The 15,000-nt window shown below is 45.9% G+C and overlaps 1 protein-coding gene and 1 non-coding gene across 4 annotated transcripts in view; both read left to right on the top strand.

Annotated features, from left to right (window-relative positions):
- The window catches only part of ASCC1 (activating signal cointegrator 1 complex subunit 1), an 82,618-nt gene that overhangs the window by 40,169 nt on the left and 27,449 nt on the right, over positions 1–15,000 (top strand). For all 3 annotated transcript variants that reach the window (XM_038744012.1, XM_038744011.1, XM_038744010.1), the window contains 3 exons: positions 912–1,031; positions 8,797–8,921; positions 12,291–12,370. In XM_038744012.1, coding sequence (XP_038599940.1) covers positions 912–1,031; positions 8,797–8,921; positions 12,291–12,370 — 325 coding nt within the window. The remainder of the gene's footprint in view (positions 1–911; positions 1,032–8,796; positions 8,922–12,290; positions 12,371–15,000) is intronic.
- On the top strand, positions 2,007–2,144 carry LOC119926292. The gene has a single exon (XR_005450180.1). It is a non-coding gene; the product is annotated as a small nucleolar RNA SNORA7 (small nucleolar RNA).

Here is a 15,000-nt window from a genome sequence, read left to right as displayed (position 1 = left end):
AATCAGGAGGATGCGATGACCTGAAACAAAGAAAGCAGTCATCGCCTACCCATAGCCATCTTTACCTCCTAGCATCACTGAATCGGAGGAGGGCCCCGGGGTCTCCCTCTACTCTTTACTTTCTTCAAGACCCTTCCATCTCTTGCTGTATCGGCCTCTGAGCTGCCTCTCCATCCCAGCATGGCTGGGGTTGGAGGGTAGTCTTTTCCCTCCCCCTTTTAGACTGTGAGCCCACTGTTGAGTAGGGACTGTCTCTATATATTGCCAATTTGTACTTCCCAAGCGCTTAGTACAGTGCTCTGCACATAGTAAGCGCTCAATAAATACGATTGATGATGATGATGATAGTCTTGAGAGGGGCTTGGGTCCCCAGAGCACTGCTGTCTGGCAGTTCCATTGTTCATTCATTGTCGTATTTATTGAGTACTTACTGTGTGCAGAGCACTGTACTAAGCGCTTGGAAGAGTACAATACAACAGTGAACAGACACATTCCCTGCCCGCAGTGAGCTTTCAGTCTAGAGGGGGGCATGAGGAATGGGCTCAATGCAGACTGCTAATGCAGGGAGCTGGAGGAAGCTGGAGGGACCTTGCTGGGAGAAATAGCAGCTAGTTTTGGTAATCCTGGTCAGAAGGCAGCTTGGCCCATTTTTTGGAAGAGGATTTTCTACTCCTCTGCATAAAGAGGAAAAAGACCGGAGGGAGGAGACAACATGATCTCTGCATGAGTGGATTAGCATCCGGCCTACAATTAATAATGCAAGTCAGTGCTCGGCTTCTCCTGTATGCAGAGAAGATTGCAGACTTGATAGGCCTTTTATGCAGCCACTTCTGTTATGGGGAGCACTGACCCCTGCTTGGAGAAAGGACAACCCTCTTAGCCTAATGATTCCCTCTCTTTTCTCTTTGAAGCCAGATTGCTGGAGGCAAAGCTCTCCCGGTAAAGATGGCAGGGGTAGAATATATGAATGACGACCCCAGCATGGTCGATATCCTTTACGCCAAAGTACACATGACGGATGGCTCGAACAGGTGAGTGACCAGAATGTCCCCTCTATTGGTACATTACCCTTCTCCAAATGCAAGTTGAACCCAGCACAAACTGACCCCCACTTCCTGAAGTCCATTTTTAACCAATCAATGAACTAAATTTATTGAAGGCCCTGTGGGGAAGACTAAAGTTAGACAAGGGCAAAGTACAATCCCCGCCTTGAGAGGTTTACGGTCTAATAGTGAAGTATTGTTATGTTTTTATCCCCCTCTCTGTGGGAAGAGAATGTGTCTTGGGCTTCTGTTACTTTCCCAAGCACTGAGAAGCAGCGTGACTTGGTGGAAAGAGCCCGGGCTTGGGAGCCAGAGGACGCGGGTTCTAATCCGGACTCTGCCACTTGTCTGCCGTGTGACCTTGGGCACACCACCTCACTTCTCCGGGCCTCAATCAATCAATCATATTTATTGAGCGCTTACTGTGTGCAGAGCACTGTACTAAGCGCTTGGGAAGTGCAAGTTGGCAACATATAGAGACAGTCCCTACCCAACAGTGGGCTCACAGTCTAAGAGGGGGAGACAGAGAACAAAACCAAACATACTAACAAAATAAATGGAATAGATATGTGCAAGTAAAATAAATAAATAAATTGAGTAATAAATATGTACAAACATATATACATATATACAGTTACCTCATCTGTAAAATGGGGATGAAGACTGTGAGCCCCACGTGGGACAACTTGATTACCTTGTATCTCCCCCAGCCCTTAGAACTGTGCCTGGCACGTAGTAAGTGCTTAACAAATATAACCAACATTATTATCATTATTACTTCCCAATCATCATCATCATCATCAATCGTATTTATTGAGCGCTTACTATGTGCAGAGCACTGTACTAAGCGCTTGGGAGGTACAGATTCGCAACATATAGAGACAGTCCCTACCCAACAGTGGGCTGGAAAGCAATAAAAATGCCAGAGACAAAGGAATGAAACAAGTACTAGCATTGAGAGGTAAGATCTCAGGGTCTCACCTGGAGAGTTTCCAGTACTCTACCAGTCTCGACTACGGGAGGGAGAGTTGAGCAGAGGCTTACCCATTCCATTCCTAGCTTGGCCACTGGCTAGCAAGTGGAAGACAATCTGTCACAAGTCAAATCTCCCCTGTGCTGGGCAGCAGCGGCATGGGAGAGAGTCGAGGGCAGAAACTCAACTTTACTGCGCGGAAGGGGGTAATGGTAAACCACTTTTGTATTTTTACCAAGAGAACTCTATGGATGCACAACCATACGCAGTTGGAGGTGGGGCGTTCTGCGAGAGGTGTGCCCATGGTGTGCTATGGATCGGGGATGATTCGACAGCATAAGGCAAGACATCATCAGAATGGTTTTAGGTAGGGGATGATAGTGAGACAGCCCCTCTCGTCTGTAAGCTCCTTGTGGGCTGGACAGTGTCTATCAACTCTATTTTTTTATGGTATTTGTTAAGCGCTTACTATGTGCCAAGTACTTTGCAGAGCTGGGGTAGATCCAAACTAATAAGGCTGGATAGATATAGTCCCTGTCTCACATGGGGCTCACAATCCAGGTAGGAGGAAGAATGGGTGTTGAATCCCCATTTTACAATTGAAGAAACTGAGGCCCAATGAAATTGTGACTTGCCCAAGGTCACACAGCAGGCATGTGGTGGAGCTGGGATAAGAACCCAGGTCCTATGACTTTCAGGCCTGTGGTTTTATCCATTAGGTGTAATTCCCTTGAGTAATGTACTGTCCCAAGTGCTTAGTAAATACCATTGATTGAGTGATTGATTGATGAGCATTATAGATAGATCAGGATGGTTGTGGCTCAATCTTGACTTTCGGGTTAGTGAGTGGCCACTGACCCTCAGTCGGTCTGCAAGGGAATCTAGCATTTCTAGGGCAACACATGTGCAGTGGCCGTAATTTATTGTCACCAGGGTTAGTAAGTCATCAACAAAAATATTGAATAGCATGGCTCCCAAGGTTTCTCGGAAACACATCACTAAATACAAACTACATTCTGGCCCATCTCCCCAACTCTCTTGCTTGACATGACACTGTGCTCTATTAATTCCTGATTGCCTGGCTTCTCCTTTGTTATCTTTGTATATTTTGTACATGATACTATTGAGCTTATACGTTCTGTGCCTGTATTGCTAATGATTGTGTCTTAGTTTGATCCATATTTTCATTAATGCCTTTTAGACTTTAATCTCTTTGGGGGCATATCAACCAATCATATCTGTTGAGTGCTTACTAGGTGCTGAGCACTGCACCAAGCGCTTTGGAGAGTACAATATAATAGAGTTGGTAGGCTTGTTCCCTGCCCAGAAAGAGCTCCCAGTCTAGAGGGGGAGGCAGACATTAATATAAATAAATACATTTTGGATATGCACATGAGTGCTGTGGAGCTGAGGGTGGGGAGAATAAGGTGTACTAATCCAAGAACAAGGGTGAAAGAAGGGAAAGGGATTAGGGAAAATGCTTGTTTTCTCCTTCATTGGCCCCTAGAGTCTAGTTCCGGGTAACTGACTCAGTGGGCACTTATTAAACTTGGTGGAAACTTAAAATTAAAATGAAAGCCCTGAAATGTGCCCGTTTTGTAAACAAGGAGCGTGAGCCATTCTCTCTGCTCCTCTGGCCCTGCTTCATGAAGCCAAAATAAGCTTCATCTTATTGTTATAATTAATAAAGCCATTGACTTCATTATCTCCATAGTGTAATTAAGCATCCTTTTCACTTGGGCTATTTTCCATTCATTTGTTCTATGTCAACTGTAATATTCCTTTCATTTTTATCACTCATTTTAAGACTCATGTGATGGAAAGCTAGAAAATTAAGCGCCAAAAACCCCATGGCAGTTGCCCTGCAGACTGTAATAATAACAACAATTATTATGGTGTTCGTTAAGCGCTGACTATGTGCCGGGAACTGTACTAAGCACCGGGGTGGATACAAGGATAGCGGGTTGGACACAGTCCCTGTCCCACATGGGGCTCACAATCTCAGTTCCCATTTTACAGATGAGGTAACTGAGGCCCAGTGAAGTGACTTGCCCAAGGTCATGCAGCAGACAAGTGCTGGAGCAGGGATTAGAACCCTTCTTACTCCCAGGCTCTGGCTCTATTACCGTACTTACCGTGTGGTCCGGGAAAAAGCCGTGTGCAGGCGGTATGCCCGTAGCAGCTTTTAATCGATCCGCTGAGCATCGACGGTCCAACCCTTCTCTGGTCCCATTGTTGGGTAGGGACCGTCTCTCTATGTTGGGTCTCTATAAGACTCAAGCGCTTAGTACAGTGCTCTGCACACAGTAAGTGCTCAATAAATACGATTGAATGAATGAATGAATGAATGAATGGATGGTCCTTTAGGTGGTCCCTAAAGGATGGTCCCTAAAAGATGGTCCCTCATCTTACCTCCTTCCCTTCCCCACAGCACCTGTATATAAGTATGTATGTTTGTACATATTTATTACTCTATTTATTTATTTATTTTACTTGTACATATCTATTCTATTTATTTTATTTTGTTAGTATGTTTGGTTTTGTTCTCTGTCTCCCCCTTTTAGACTGTGAGCCCACTGTTGGGTAGGAACTGTCTCTAGATGTTGCCAACTTGTACTTCCCAAGCGCTTAGTACAGTGCTCTGCACACAGTAAGCGCTCAATAAATATGATTGATTGATTGATTTGGGATTTCTCCATCTGCCTGGCCCTGAATGAGAAGGGGTGGTTGATGGCGCCCCCTCCTGGAGCATGGATGAAAGGGGAAACCCCGCTGGGAGAGGTCTCAGGGAGGGGATAATAATAATAATGATGATGATGATGGCATTTATTAAGCGCTTACTATGTGCAAAGCACTGTTCTAAGCGCTGGGGAGGTTACAAGGTGATCAGGTTGTCCCACGGGGGGCTCACAGTCTTAATCCCCATTTTACAGATGGGGTAACTGAGGCACAGAGAAGTAAAGCAACTTGCCCAAAGTCACACAGCTGACAACTGGCGGAGCTGGGATTTGAACCCCTGACCTCTGACTCCAAAGCCCGGGCTCTTTCCACTGAGCCACGCTGCTTCTCCTTCAGATTGGATCCCCCAAACTGTTTGGGTTTATGGGTGAATGGCTTTATGGCTAGAACCCTTGGGGCGAGGGGCCTCTGGATCAGTCATTCAATCAATCAATCGTATTTATTGAGCGCTTACTACGTGCAGAGCACTGTACCAAGCGCTTGGGAATTACAAGTTGGCAACATCTAGAGACGGTCCCTACCCAACAGTGGGCTCACAGTCTAGAAGAGGGAGACAGAGAACAAAACATATTAACAAAAAAAATAAATAGAATAGATATGTACAAGTAAAATAAATAAATAGAGTAATAAATATGTACAAACATATATACATATATACAGGTGCTGTGGGGTAGGGAAGGAGGTAAGGTGGGAGAAGAAGGAGGGGGCTCAGTCTGGGAAGGCCTCCTGGAGGAGGTGAGCTCTCAGTAGGGCCTTGAAGGGAGGAAGAGAGCTAGTTTGGTGGATGGGCAGAGGGAGGGCATTCCAGGCCAGGGGGGTGACGTGGGCCGGGGGTCGACGGCGATGTTGTGGAGCTGGCAGGAGTTTTCAGGTAAAGAAAGCAAAGACCTACAATAATAACGATGGCATTTGTTAAGCGCTTACTATGTGCCAAGCACTGTTCTAAGTGCTGGGGGCGGGGGGATGCAAGGTAATCAGATTGTCCCACGTGGGGCACACAGTCTTAATCCCCATTTTACAGATGAGGGAACTGAGGCACAGAGAAGCTAAGTGGCTTGCCTAAGGTCACACAGCAGACAAGTGGCAGAGCCGGGATTAGAACCAACGATCTCTGACTCCCAAGCCTGGGCTCTTTCCGCTGAGCCACGCCGCTTCTCTATAAAGGCTGGTTGCCTGCTTCGCTCTCAGTGCTTGGCATTAATGAAAGGGCATGAGCTTTAAGGGTGACTACGCCCTTTAATTTCCCACTACCGGCCTCCATAAACCCTTTAGCCTTCCTGTTTAAAGATTTGTAAATGACAGAGATTTTGTGACAGTCGCGGTAGGAGGCTGGGGTTCATCATCCAGGGAAACTAATAAACAGCTTAACTGACTTGCATCTCTCCTAGCAATGCTATTTCCCTTTCCCTTCTGTCCTCATCACTGACTCTATCCCAAAGAAAGAAAAAAGAAACTCTTTAAATACTGGGTTTTTGAGAAGGAATAGAATAAAAATGGAAAACAAAGACACACTTGCTGAGGGAGAATCCACTTGGCTCCTCACCTCTTCAGTAGCTTCTCATCCCCTTCTCTGTAAGTCTCCTGATCACCTCTTCTCTGGAGCCCAGAGCAAAGTGGGCAAAACAGACAAAATGGACAGCTTTATTTAACCAAACAAGTGCCCTGCTGTGATAGTAATGAGAGCCGACAGGCATATAGTTGAATTTAGGCGTAAATCATTTTGTCATTCGGAATTTGGAAAAGGCCCAAATCTTTAGAAGTCATTGAGCTCACCTCCTCCAGGAGGCCTTCCCAGACTGAGCCCCTTCCTTCCTCTCCCCCTCGCCCCCCTCTCCATCCCCCCCCATCTTACCTCCTTCCCTTCCCCACAACACCTGTATATATGTATGTCCATATTTATTACGCTATTTATTTATTTTACTTGTACATATCTATTCTATTTATTTTATTTTGTTAGTATGTTTGGTTTTGTTCTCTGTCTCCCCCTTTTAGACTGTGAGCCCACTGTTGGGTAGGGACTGTCTCTATATGTTACCAATTTGTACTTCCCAAGCGCTTAGTACAGTGCTCTGCACATAGTAAGCGCTCAATAAATACGATTGATGATGATGATGATGATGATTGGTAGTTCTGATGCCGTAGAATGTTTTGAAGTTTCATTAAAGGAGAAGCAGTCCAATTAAGTTTCCAACTTCCTGATCCAATACCCAATCATTTGTTTTAAATGTATACCTTTGCTTGGAGATCGGAATGTTTGTCTGGATGCTCATTCATTCATTCATTCATTTTTATTGAGCGCTTACTGTGTGCAGAGCACGGAATAAGCACTTGGGAGGGTAAAGTATAGCAATAAACAGATGCATTTCCTGCCCACAACAAGCGTACATTCTAGAGCTTTAGCAGTGAGTGTTGGTTTCACAGTAGCTTTGTTTGAAGTGGATGAATTGAGTATTAATGTTAGATTTCCTGGCAACACTACACAATTGTGGTAGGAAAGTCAGAAGCCCCCTCAGGTCCCCAGCCCCCAGGCTGCCTCACCACCTCATCCGTAACCTGGATTGGGCCCCTCTGTGTTGTCCTGGGAGTTTGATCCCATTCTGATTTGCAACAGTGGGGCGGGAAGGACAGAAGGAGAGGCAGCACGAGGCCTCCACAAAATAGTGAATGATAGCGAGGTCACGGTGCCAGCCGCAGTGGAGGCGGTCACTTTGGGGCTCTGAGCTGTTAATGTCTGTCTCCCCCTCTAGACCGTGAGCTCATTATGGGCAGGGAACGGCTCTGCTAATTCTGTTGTACTTTCAAGTGCTTAGTACAATGCTCTGCACGTAGTAAGTGCTCAATAAATATAATTCATTCATTCAGTCGTATTTATTGAGCGCTTAACTACTTGCAGAGTGCTGTACTAAGCGCTTGGAAAGTACATTTTAGCAACCAATAGAGACAATCCCTACCCAACAACGGGCTCACAGTCTAGAAACGGGTGAACCTCTCCTGTTCTAGTGACAGTGCCCCTACTGCTTTTTTGTTTTTTCTTCATGTATTTGTCCTAGTCTTAGGTTGTTTTAATAAAAATAATAATCATTGTAGTATTTGGGTTTTTTAATGGTATTTGTAAAGTGTTTACGATTGCCAGGCACTTTCTTTTTTTTAGTGGTATTTGTTAAGCACTTACTATGTACCAGGCACTGCTCTAAGCACTGGGGTAGATACAAGCTAATCAATTTGGACACTGTCCATGGCCCACATGGGGCTCACAATCCCTGTTTTACAGCTGAGGTAACAGAGAAGTTAAGAGACTTACCCAAGATCACACAACAGACAAGTGGCACTGCCAGGATTAGAACTCGGGTCCTTCTGACTCCCAACCCTGTGCTCTATCCACTGGACCACACTGCTTCCCCTTTTGTTAAGCACTTACTAGGTGCCAAGCACTGGGCCAGATACAAGTTAATTAGGTCAGACACAGTCCCTGTCATCATCATCATCATCATCATCAATCGTATTTATTGAGCTTTTACTATGTGCAGAGCACTGTACTAAGCGCTTGGGAAGTACAAATTGGCAACATATAGAGACAGTCCCTACCCAACAGAGGGCTCACAGTCTAAAAGAACAGTGGGCCCACCTAGAGCTCAGAGTCTAAGTAGAAGGGAGGAGAGGTATTTATTCCCCATTTCACAGATGAGAAAAATCAAGATCCAGAGAAGTTAAGGGACTTGTCCTAGGTCACACAGCAGGCTGGTGGCAGAGCCGGTATTAGAATCCAGGTCCTCTGACTCCCCAGGCCTGTACTCTTTCCACTAGGCCACATTATTGTGTCATTTCTCCTTATGTGTCTGTCACCAGTCCCCTCTCCCCACTTTATTCGTAGATTGATTAGCCCCTTGAAGGGCCAGAGCCAATGTCTAATTCCCACCAGCACAGATTCTTAGAGTGTTTAGGAGCCAGCAAAGTCGAAGTTTTCCCTGTGATTTGGGACCGCCTGAATTTTCTCTCCGTGGTGATTTCTCCCACACATTTTCTGTTTCTTGACTTTTCCAGGCTGCAGCTGATAGCTGACCAACTGGTGGAACGGTTTGTGGCCTCAGGGCTGATGCTGAAGGAATGGGATAAGGTGAAACTCCACGCTACTATCATGAACACGCTCTTCAGGAAAGACCCCAGTGGTACGTTCCCCTAAGAATCATGATGCAACTTTAGGTCAGCAGGAGTGGTCGTGTTGAAGTCACTGTGGTACCAGGAAAACCTAGCATCTCAGGTTTTGTTGGTGCTTGTGGATTTTTTTTTCTTAGGCCTAATATCTCACTGAATGGGCCCAGGAAATGGATGGAGAGGTGTCAGGGAGGAGTGGAATTCTGGTTCCACTTTTTCTACCATACGTGCAAGTAGTCAATTTTCCAGATTAGTTTATATTGTGTGTATTTTTACCAATAAAACTGTGTGGATACACTACCAGAACGATTGCAAATGGAGAGCGGGACGTTGTGTCTGTGGTGTTGCTATGGGTTGGAAACGACTCGACGACATAAGACAAGACGAGGTATAAACACTTATACGATAATAATTGTAGTATTTGCTGAGCACTTACTCTGTGTCAAGCATTGTTCTAAGCACTGGAGAAGATACTAGATAATTGAGTCAGTCACAGCCCCTGTTCTACACAGGGCTTACAATCTAAGTAGGAAGGAGAACAGGTATTGAAACCTCATTATAGAGTTGAGGTAGCTGAGGCATAGGAAGCCAGTCTCCATGGCAGCGTCCTAGGTCAAAAGCCTTTGTTCTTGTGTCTGCTAATTCTGTTCATTCGTTCATACCTTCATTCATTGTCATAATTATTGAGTGCTTACTGTGTTCGGAGTAATGTACTAAGTGCTTGGGAGAGTACAATACAACAATAAACCGACACAGTCCCTGCCCACAATGAGCTTACGGCCTAGATGGGGGGAGACAGGCATCACTACAAATAAATAAATGACAGATACGTACATAAGTGCTCTGGGGTTGGGAGGGGGGAAGAGCAAAGGGAGCAAGTCAGAGTGACGCAGAAGGAAGAAGGAAGCTTAGACTGGGAAGGCCTCTTGGAGGAGATGGGCCTTCAGTAAGGCTTTGAAGGAAGGGACAGTAATTGTCTATCAGATTTGAGGAGGAAGGGCATTTCAGGCCAGAGGCAGGACGTGGGCTAGGGGTCTGCAGTGAGCTAGGTGAGATCGAGGCAAAGTGAGAAGGTTAGTACTAGAGGAGTGAAGTGTGCGGGCTGAGTTGTAGAAGGAGAGAAATGAAGTGAGGTAGGAGGGGACAAGGTGGTAGAGTTGCTTTCCAATGGTTTGAGGAGTTTTTGTTTGATGCAGGGGTGGATGGGCAACCATTGGAGTTTTTTGAGGAGTGGGGTGATATGTCCTGAACATTTTCGTAGAAAAATGATCTGGGCAGCAGAGTGAAGTACGGACTGGAGTGGGGAGAGACAGGAGGCTGGGAGGTCAGCAAGGAGGCTGATGCAGTGATCCAGGTTGAAGCTCGTTCATTCATTCATTCAATCATATTTATTGAGTGCTTACTGTGTGCAGAGCACTGTATTAAGCGCTTGGGAAGGACAAGTTGGCAACATATAGAGACGGTCCCTACCCAACAGCGGGCTCACAGTCTAGAAGGGGGAGACAGACAACGGAACAAAACATGTGGACAGGTGTCAAGTCGTCAGAACAAATAGAAATAAAGCTAGAGGCACATCAGTAACAAAATACATAGAATAGTGAATATGTACAAGTAAAATAGAGTAATAAATCTGTACAAACATATATACAGGGGCTGTGGGGAGGGGAAGGAGGTGGGGGGGATGGGGAGGAGGAGGGGGAAAAGGGGGCTCAGCCTGGGAAGGCCTCCTGGAGGAGGTGAGCTCTCAGTAGGGCTTTGAAGGGAGGAAGAGAGAGAGCTTGGCGGGTGTGTGGAGGGAGGGCATTCCAGGCCCTCATTCTGGGCAGGGAAAGTGTCCGTAGTTATATTGTGCTCTCCCAGGTGCGTAATACAGTGCTTTGCACACAGTAAACGCTTAATAAGTACAACTGAATGAAGGAATGATTGTATTAACATGGTAGCAGTTTGGATGGAGAGGAAAGGGTAGATTTTAGCTGAATTTTGAAGGTGGGACTGACAGGATTTAGTGGTGGGTTGAATGACAGAGAAGAATCAAGGATAAAGTCAATGTTATGGGCTTGTGAAAGAGGAAGGATGGTGTTGTATTCTCCCAAGCAGTTAGTAGAGTGTTCTGAACATAGTAAGCACTCAATAAATACCATTAATTGATTGATTAATTGACTTACCCAAGGTCACACATCAGGTACATAGCCTAGCTGGGGTTGAAACCTAGGTCCTCTGACTCCCAGAAACTTCTCTTTTCTCTAAGTCATACTGCTCCTCATAATCAGGTATATTAGTAGCTGCCCTTATTGGCTTTGATTTTCCTCCCTGTGCACATCCTGGGTGAAGAGTAGATTGGGAAGGAAAAATCTGTGAACCAGGAAGGTTTGGACCTTGAGTTAGAGAAGCAGCATGACCTAGTGGAAAAGGCATGGGCTTGAGAGTCAGAGGACGTGGGTTCTAATCCCAGATTCGGCACCCGTCTGCTCCGTGACCTCAGGCAAGTCACTTCACTTCTCTGTGCCTCAGTTCCCTCATCTGTAAAATGGGGATTAAGACTGTGAGCCCCCATGGGACAACCTGATCACCTTGTAACCTCCCCAGTGCTTAGAACAGTGCTTTGCACATAGTAAGCGCTTAACAAATACCATCGTTGTTATTATCTGTAAAATGGGGTTGAAAGCTGTGAGCCCTATGTGTGATAGGGATTGTACTCATCCCAATTACTTTGTATCTACCCCAGTGCTTAGTACAGAGGCTGGCATATAGTAAGCACTATACAAATGTCACTAATAGAGTCCCGTGAATTCTTACCCCCACCCCACGTTGTGGATCTGAAGCCAAGTTTTCCTCCCATTTGCTTATATCTACCCCAGTGCTCAGTACAGTGCCTGGCCTATAGTAAGCACTTAACAAATACCACAATCATTATTATTATAATTGTTATTGTTAAGTGGGATTTTACTTTACAGCTGGGGAAACTCAGGCTCCCCAATTTAGCCGGAGTTTGCAGAAGAGCTTGGTTTTATAGCTGGCGTCAAGTTTCTTGCACTTTCCTAAGTGACCTAATAAAATAATTTAAACAAGGGCTGAGGTTTAGGAAGATCTTGGCAGGCCCCTCCTGCAGGGAGTTCTTGCCCTGACAGGCCCTGGAATTTGACTTAGCTTCCCTTTCTTATCAAGTTCTCCCTTTCTGTTGAAAACCCTCTGAGGATATATTTTATCCAGTCCCCAATAAATCCCAAGTAATCTTAGTGGTAGTGTTTAAGATAAAGTATGAGGCTACCGAGAAGGCCTCTTTAAGGGTGGGTGGAGATATTCTCACAGATTGGATGTAAAACCAGGTGGGGACAATCAGATAACACGGGCCTCATCTGATGTTCCCAATGTATTATTTCCAGCTGAAGAGAAGAGCCCCTTCCTTGCAACTAAACCTGGCCTGAAGGAGAGAGAATCGTTTGACGGCAGAAACATACTAAAGGTCAGTATGGCAGAGGGTTGACTCTGAACCTCCCTGGGCAGGACCCCAAATTGCTGGTGAAGGGGTAGCTGCCCCCTGACTCAAGGTTGGGTGTCTTACCTGTCACCTAATCAGGGCATTAATGATGGAAAAACCTTTTAACTTCAAGGTGGATGAATTGGGCTGTGTTAAATGCTGTGGGACCTCCCATGTATCCAAAGTGGGTGATGGATGGATCGGTAATGATAGTTCCCTCCATGTGGCTCCTTTAGAGCAAGGTGATTTTTACTTATTATTATTATTTATTTATTATTTATTATTATTTATAATATTTATAAATAATTTATTTTTTTTCCTAGCCTCTTATTTAAAGGATTGTGTTTGAGTTTTACGAGTGTAGTTTCCCCAGTGTATTATCTCCATATGCATAAAGCCAAGCTTCCTAATTGAGTGTTGTTGCATTTCTGCTCCAGAACAGTCCTGGATTAGAGTGCCAAGCAGCTGCTATTCTGGAGCCTTTGCTTTTTCAGTGCACTAAAATCTCCGGCACAATTCCAGGAGAAGAAGCTCTTCCGAATTGCAGTCCATACCCTGCAGGCTGGTCAAGGGAGGAGCTGTTCCCTCTCTTGGTCACATGGATTATCAGATCTCCATCTTCCACCTTGGAAATCCTAGGGCAGCAACATGGCATAATGGAGAGAGCACGGGCCTGGGCGTCAGAAGTTCATGGGTTCTAATGTCTGCTCTTACCTTGGGCAAGTCACTTCACTTCTCTGGGCCTCAGTAATGGGGATTGAGACCGTGAGCCCCCCCGTGGGACGGGGACTGTGTCCAACCCGATTTGCTTGTATGCACCCTAGCGCTTGGCACATAGTAAGCGTTCAACAAATACTGTTATTATTATTCAAAATTAGCCCAAACATCTCTCATTCTTCAGTTTGCAGTCCTCAAATATCGGCACTTTTAAACATCCTTTAATTCTGCTTTTGTAGCCAAAGAGCCACTCGCCCTTTGGGAGGTAGAGAATCTGTGGACAACTACCAGATCCTCTCTTTCTCCATCCCCTCTATTCTGTAACCAAGTCACTTGGCAGTTTTCTTGTGCCCAGAGCAATACCACTGATGCTAATTAATGACACAATGCTCAGCAGCTGCAGGCATTCCTACCAGAGAGCCCAGCCTGGCAGTGCCAGCCATCCACCCAGGCATGTGTTCTGGTCCCCTGTGGTGCCTTCCCCTTTTTTCTAAGAAGTAGCTGTCCTTTGCTCTCTGAGGAATTTCTCCTCTTGCAAAGTGGCTTTGTGCTGGCTATCCCGTTCACGTAGCTGAAGGCCTTGATGCTGTTTTGTCCAGACTCATCCGTCCCAGCTGGAAGGGATCATTGCGTGTTTTTCTTCCTCCCCTTTCTCCTAACCTTCCTCTTCCTCTTGTCTTCCTCCCCTCCTTGACATTTATGGCAAATTCTCACTAATTAGCTTTTGTTACTGTTTGGATTAAGGAAGACAGGGGCAAGTAGGGAAATCAGACTGCAGAAGGGAGTGGCAGGAAATTCAGCTCAAAGGTTGGGCCCGGTAAGGGAGGTGAGCCATCTTGCAAGGTGTTGTGAGGTGATATGACAGTGGTGAGTGGGAAAGTGCCAGCCTTTTCTTTGCCCTGTCTCTGGAAAATCAGTTTCTCAATTAATGTGTGGTCTGTTGGTTCACAGGAGTTGGGGAAACGAGCGTAGCTCCCTAAAGTGTTGGTATGGGAGGCCTGCATTAATACCCTTAGTCTTCTGTGATTCGGCTTTAATAATAATAATGATGGCAGTATTTAAGTGCTTACCATGTATCAAGCACTGTTCTTATCCCTGGGGTAGATATAAGCTTATCAGGTTGGACCCAGTCCCTGTCCCACATGGGGCTCACAGTCTTAATCCCCATTTTACAGATGAGGTAACTGAGGCGCAGAGAAGTGGAGTGACTCGCCCAAGGTCACACAGACGTGGCGGAGCTGGGTTCAGATCCCAGGTCCTTCTGACTCCCAGATCCGGTCTCTATCCACTAGGCTGGGCTGCGTTTCCAGGTCTCTGTTGGGAATTTGGGTTCCAGGTCAAAATGTCATAAAGTCAACGAGGGAGCTGAATTACCCTGCTGAAGAAAGCTTGGATATGAAAGATCCCCCTTAAGATTGGGGGGTCTCTAAAGTTTTTGCTAAGGCCTAGGGCGCACAGGTCTTTCCTTCTGAAGAAAGCATTTCAAGATCGCAACCACCCCATTGGAAGTGGACAAATTGGCGTAATCATCAATCGTATTTATTGAGCGCTTACTGTAATGGCAGCAGGAGAGGCGGGAAGAGGTAAGCCAGGGGACTACCCGTGCCCCATGTCTGCTGCAGGTGGGTGCCCTGGGACTCTGCATGCACCACCTCCTTTCTGGTGCTGATTTATCAATCTGCCTTTGCCTGTGTGCCATGAAGAGGAGGGAATATGTGGATATGGTGGGAAGTCATGGAGAACTAGAACTAGAGAAGCAGCCTGGCTTAGTGGATACAGGCTTGGGAGTCAGAAGGTAGTGGGTTCTAATCCCAGCTCCGCCACTTGTCTGCTGTACGACCTTAGGCAAGTCACTTCACTTCTCTGTGCCTCAGTTACTGTAAAATGGGGAATAAGAC

This window comes from Tachyglossus aculeatus, chromosome 3 (genome assembly GCF_015852505.1).
Source record: "Tachyglossus aculeatus isolate mTacAcu1 chromosome 3, mTacAcu1.pri, whole genome shotgun sequence".
Lineage (NCBI taxonomy): Eukaryota > Metazoa > Chordata > Mammalia > Monotremata > Tachyglossidae > Tachyglossus > Tachyglossus aculeatus.
This window is presented reverse-complemented; position numbering and strand designations above follow the sequence as displayed.